General features: G+C 39.3%; 1 protein-coding gene across 4 annotated transcripts in view; it reads right to left on the bottom strand.

The window, feature by feature from the left end:
* LOC116669984 (laminin subunit alpha-5) overlaps positions 1-5,575 on the bottom strand; it is a gene marked incomplete at its 5' end in the record, with an annotated part of 69,536 nt that extends 63,961 nt beyond the window's left edge. For all 4 annotated transcript variants that reach the window (XM_032500152.1, XM_032500155.1, XM_032500153.1 and 1 more), the window contains 1 exon segment: positions 5,460-5,575. In XM_032500152.1, coding sequence (XP_032356043.1) covers positions 5,460-5,575 — 116 coding nt within the window.
* Positions 5,576-6,464: the final 889 nt, after the last annotated feature.

The raw sequence follows: 6,464 nt of genomic DNA, 5'->3' as shown, positions 1-6,464 counted from the left end.
TTCCTGAGACTATTTAGCAGAGGCACCGTGGCTGACAGTGCTGTGGAGAAGGGTCTGGACATGCAAGACTACATTAAAAAATAATAATATACTCTTTACTAATAATAACGTCCGATGGCATGTTTGGTTAAAAGTCTGATTTTTAAATGCTTAAATCTGGCAGTGTTAATCTGACAGCTGTACTTCTTTAAAAATCCTTCATCACATGAATTAAGTCATTGTGCACATAAAAAACATGAAAAGCACATAGCCAAGCTTTTTAAGAGTTGAATGATGCAACAACTACAACTAGGTGATATGGAGAAAATCAAATATCACAATATTGTAAGACAACTACCTCAGTGTCGACATTGTGATGTTATTTTAGGGTTTACACATAAAAAACAAAGTGGGTAAAAATACGTGGGTAAAGGCTAAAAATCCCTGTAATGGAGCCTTTAAAACCAGGAAAATAATGGCGGTGAATCCTTAAGCTATTATTCAATGTGTAAATAAATAAATAGTTTTTTTTCACATAATAGGCCATTCATCATTTCTATTAAAATGTTTGTCATTTCAATGTATCTTTTCAGATGTATTTTATTTAAAAAAAAGTAACTTCCGTTCATTTAAGTTCATAAAAAAGAAAAGACGTATTCCTGTATGCACTTTATGTGTCTTGCACTTGATAAATAAAAGTTATAAAAAACAAACCAAAAAAAACAATAAGAACATTAAAGTTAACAAATCTCAGTTTGTTAAAATAATAAAAAATATAACAAAGTGAAAATAACTTCCAATTTTATTTTTGAAACATAATTTGGCAACTGCCCCTGTACTCACTCTGAGGACCCCCTGGGGGTCACGGACCCTCTTTTGAATGTCTCTGTCCTAAGTGTTAGAATTCAGACAACCCCCCCCCCCCCCCCCCCCACACACACACACTCCCCCCACCCCCCGGGAAACATCCTCAGACATCACTCAGCCTGTGTGAAACCACTTCAAATGCAGCAGTTGTTTTGAACGCTGTGTCGTCTGACAGGTGTTCATTCAGCAGGGTGAACACACACACACACACACACACACACACACTTCTCAGGATCATATCTAGCTTGTCTCCAAACAAATCCAAAAAGAGAGAAACTATAATTAACTGGCTGAATCATATCCTGATATAGTTTGAAGTAGAAATGAGAAGGTTGGGGAGATTTTATGAATCATAAACGGGTTATTTCATGTGTGATTACAGTTCGTGATCAAAGACGGGTGCAATCTCTTTTAGTTTCACTATGTTACACTTTTTGTAGTTTTTATTAGAATCTGTTCATCTAAAGAGTCATGTATGTATGACGATGAAATGTTTGATTTGAAGTAGTGCTGTCAAACGATTAAAATGTTTAATTGTGATTAATCGCATTAACGTTGTAGTCAACTCGCAATTAATTTCCCATGTTGATCTATTCTAAATGTCCCATGATTTCTTTTTCTTCACTTTACAATATTTCACTTCTGTTACACAGAACCATGGGAGAAGTTGTCATTGGAACCTGTTTTGGGAATTGGGAACAAATAATAAATACCAGGTGATTGGAGGCAGCATTTGTCGATCAGATCCGCCCTTGTTGTTTTGAACAGTCAAACGCCCGCAGCTGACAGTAGCTCTTTACCAAACACTGATTTCCTTTATTAATTCAATACAGAAACCCTATTTCTTGTGCTTATCTAATTGATTTATTTGATTATATACAGTATAAAACAAAATATTATAATCATACAATAATATACTGTATTCTAGATTATGCCACTTTGAATCAAACTATTCAATAATAGATATGATTTGTGTGTATTGGTGGCTTGGATGTAATGAGTTTTAGTATAGGTAATATTTGTAGTACTCACCATTATGGTTATGAAGGATGCGTAACATCTGATAGGGTTTTGGTGTAACATTTTTTAAATTTGATATGGCATTGTGCAATACATAACTTTACGATCACAGTCACTTATTTTTTGTTTTTTTATGGGAATTGTGCAATCTGGGTTCAATATATATAATCATCAATACATATATATATCAATATATATATTGGGGTGGCAGTAGCTCAGTCCATAGGGAGTTGGGTTAGGAACCGGAGGGTCACTGGTTCAAATCCCCGTATGGACCCAAAAAAAAAAGTTGGGAGTGTGGATTGGTGGCTGGAGAGATGCCACTTCACCTCCTGGGCACTGCCAGGTGCCCTTGAGCAAGGCACCGTACCCCCCCGACCGCTCAGGGCGCTGGTTCAGCTGGCAGCCCACTCACTCTGACATCTCTCCATGTATAGTGCATGTATAGGTCCTGAGCATGTTTGTGTATTTCAGGCCTGTGTGTGAGTACTAACAAAAAGTGTGTACACAGAGTGCAGTACAGTAATTTCCCCATTGGGGACTAATAAACAAATTATCTTAATTATCTTATCTTATCTTATATGTGCAATATGAGGGAGTGGATGGGAAGTAGGTTCTCCTTCCTTTGTGAGTGTGGGGGTAGGTGGGGGGGTCTTCTGTGAGGTTTATTGAATGTTAACTAGTTTATTGTTTATTGTGTGTTTATGTATGAGTATCCATTTTTGTTCTCTCAACCACTAAAGACAAATTTCTCCTATAGGAGACAATAAAGGCCTTATCTTATTCTCTGTGTCTGTCCCCCCCCAAACACTCCCTGACTCTCTGTTACTGGGGATTATGTTTAAAGTTTCTGATTTATTAAATAACTAAATAAAGTTAATTTAATTTAATAAAGTTTGGTGTTTTTCACTGTAAATGGATACTAGTTACCTGTTTCATTTACTTCTAATAATTGGTATTGGTCTTGAAAAAAACAATCAATCCCTCAGAGCCCCCACTCCCCCTCATGATTGCACATGTCCATATACATACAGTATATTGTATATAGTAGGAGGGTTACATCCATCCTCTAACCTAATCCAAGGTAAAGATGAGAAGTGCATGCCTAAGATGCACACATGCAGGAAGTCCAGGCCAGGGTTTCCTCTTCAAACATTGTCAGTGAAACCCCAACAGAGCTTTCTGTTCTTATCCAACCCCTCAGCACCTGAGACGCGCCGGCTGAATAAACCAGCACTCCTTATCCTCCAGCTCTGATAGCAGCGAGTGTTTTTCTCAGACCTGAGGCACATTTGATTTTTTTTCCCTTTCTTGAAACCAAGCGGGAAAAAAGGAGCTTTAAGGACAATCCAGTGCCGTGAGTCAGCCGAGTGATAAACTAAGCAGAGCATAATCACTCAGACACAGAGCTGCTCTCAGACACGTTTTATATTCTCTCTAAACCAGGGGTCTTTAACCGTTTTCAAGCCAAGGCCCCCTTGACTGAGAGAAAGACGGAGCAGGGGCCCCCCACTACATATTAAGTTGCATATTAAACTGGGGATACAATAACATGTAGGGCGGCATAAAGCCTTTATACATAACCTTACAGAACAAAGAATACTAAGCTATTAAAATAATAATTGTTGGCATGATTTTATAAATCCTGTTTTAATGTTAAACATACAGTACATCTGACACAGTGACGCCTTACCTATAGGACTGTAAACCTATCATCAATATATTTTTTCACACATAGGCCGATTTATAATTGATTCAAATTAACTGTAAAAACGTTCAAAAGTTGGGAAGGTGGGGAGATGCCTACTATTTAAATTCTATTTTACCAAGTAAGACAGTGTTTGGGTGTTTATTTGCAACTTTTGACTTCCTTATCCGCCTCATGTTATAGATGTGTGTAAGGTTTTTTTTTTTTCTTTTTTAAATGAACAGTAATTTGGTCGGCCTCCCTGCAGTAACTCTGAGGACTCCCAAGGGCCCCCAGACACCCTGTTGAAGGTCTCTGCTCCAAACAGTTCCTTTCATCTGAAACATCATACTTCAGGTTTCTCTTTACATATTCTAAAATTAAACCCCTCTTTATTTTACCAAAAAGAAAAGATAATTTTGTTAGCATTTAACGTTAGCCCCCTTTGACACAGGTGCGGTGACTAAGACCAGTGGTGTAGTCTACGTGATATGCGGGTACACCCACTAGCAAAGGTCAAGGGTTGTACACCAAATTACAAAAGAGCGAGGATAACCCCGGTCTGTGTTGCGAGTTGCGTCTAGGAACAACAACACAGTTGCTTGGTGGTCATTCTTTGCACAAATAAAGTCATGTGAATCACTAAAGGAGATATAAACGAAAGTAAATTTAAACTACACTCTTCCTGTGTTTTCGTAAGCCCTGATCTGATTGGGCTAGTTGTCTATGATTTACTCCATCTGTGTAGTACTGGTTTTATAATTAAACCCATCAGTGTGTGTGTGTGCCTGTTTGTTTGTGTGTGTGTGTGTGTGTGTGTGTGTGTGTGTGTGTGTGTGTGTTTGTGTGTGGAAGATTGATTATATTCGTGTTTACAGGACAAATGCCTTGTGTTCCTCACAATGGTTAATACATATATGTATATATACCGTATATATAAATACAAATCTTCCAGCTGCAGTAGTAGTTACTTGTGGAAAGCCAAGGTGCAGAAACGCCTCAGCTCCCTCTCTCTGGAGTTGCCCTTGGTATTCCCTTGGTGACCTGTTTGCCATTGTGTCCTTGTTAAATATAACTGCACATTTGATAACAGACGGCTCTCACATGTAAATATTAGGCGAGTTTTGATAAGGGCAGGCGGCAGCAGGACCCTGTCCCAGATTGGTTTAAGGCTTTCAGCTGATAGAGGAAATGCCTCAAAGTGGCCCATGTGCCAATAATCTATGTTTATGACTTCAAATAAACATTTACATTAGAATTCATACCGAATGTCAAATCCACTGTCCACAAGGAGGGAGCACATTCTTTTAATGTTACAAATTACTGCAATATGAAGTTGTCTTTATTTTTCTCTAAATTACAACGTTCCTTACAAAAGGACAGTAATTATCGTACAGACCAGACATTCGTATGGGGGGGGGTCACCAAAGACGGCTCTCCTTCCTTCTCTTCTTTGCCCTTGTCCTTTTCTTCCTTCTCCTCTTTATGCCCCGGCATCAATACAGTCTGAATCCAGTGGCAGGAGGAAGATCTCTAAATAGACACTGAGCTTACAACACTAATGTGGCAAGAAGTATGTTCCAAATATGTTGATCATATTCAGGATCATATTCAACCAGAAGAAAAGAAGCTATTTTATAAAGACACGTGTGAAAGTTATGAAGACAGCTAAGAGCAGCGCTGCACCCCATGTGCCTGTTCAGCTTCGTTAAATTAAGGCCAACACATTCCTCTGCAGGGATCAGTGATTCAACACTGTGTGTGTGTGTGTGTGTGTGTGTGTGTGTGTGTGTGTGTGTGTGTGTGTGTGTGTGTGTGTTTACAAGCACGAGTTCTTCCACGTATGATTGAGTGTGTGTGTGTGTGTGCGTCAGTATCACAGTATCAGGACTATGGTTCTACTCACGTTCACACTCGTTGGCGCTGTAGGTCGTGGCCGGTTTCCATGGTAACTGGTTGTATCCAGGGCAACACTGGCCACAAGACAAGCCACAGGTGTTGTGCTGACAGTCACATTGTAACCTGTAAACAACAACAAGAACAGTATAAGTAGAGACAACTACAGGTAGAGCTTTAAATTATGTTCTTTTGGCATCACCTTTGTATTGCTTTCACACACACACACACACACACACACACACACACACACACACACACACACCTGAAACATGCCATGGTATGTACCTATCTCTGGCCATTGTGTTTTGGGTAAAACATCATTTTAACTTTTCTCAAAAGTTCACATTCCTCTTACCCTGCTGCTGTCACTTCAACGAGAAAGAAAGAAAGAAAGAAAGAAAGAAAGAAAGAAAGAAAGAAAGAAAGAAAGGAGTGCGACAGAGAGTCAAAAAAGAGAAAAGTGGAAATAGACCCCCCCAACAATAAAAGAGTTCATCTTTCCCCTTCATTGACAGCGGCTGACTGCTTCACCCCGGCAGTTAACAGGATTAGTCGGTAACACACAACAGAGACAGAAAGAGAGAGAGAGAGAGAGAGAGAGAGAGAGAGAGAGAGAGAGAGAGAGAGAGAGAGAGAGAGAGGAGCCATTCTCTCGTCCTCTCAACCGCTCAAAGAAAGACAAACACAGGAGGACTGGAGTCCCAGGAGTTGGAGACGGTCAAATTGTAATCAACCTCCCGCCACTTGGGGCAGTAGTTTTATTATTATTGTAATCAGATGTTTAATTAACAATGGAATTAATGGAGAAGCAAACGGTTTGGTATGGAATGGTAACTTTTCTGTCCTTTATGAGTGGAAAGCAGCAGACGAAAATAGGAACAACATGGCTGTATTTTGTTGTATTACAAACAGAAATAAATAATGTTGTGCTGGAAACACTGGACATTTGGTTCATTTACTAAAGGCAACCGTGGTGGCGTTCAATTGAATGGCAAAGAGATCACTACATCGA

This window comes from Etheostoma spectabile, chromosome 20, assembly GCF_008692095.1.
Source record: "Etheostoma spectabile isolate EspeVRDwgs_2016 chromosome 20, UIUC_Espe_1.0, whole genome shotgun sequence".
Lineage (NCBI taxonomy): Eukaryota > Metazoa > Chordata > Actinopteri > Perciformes > Percidae > Etheostoma > Etheostoma spectabile.
Note: the sequence above shows the minus strand (reverse complement) of the source record. Positions and strands in the feature narration are given on the sequence as shown.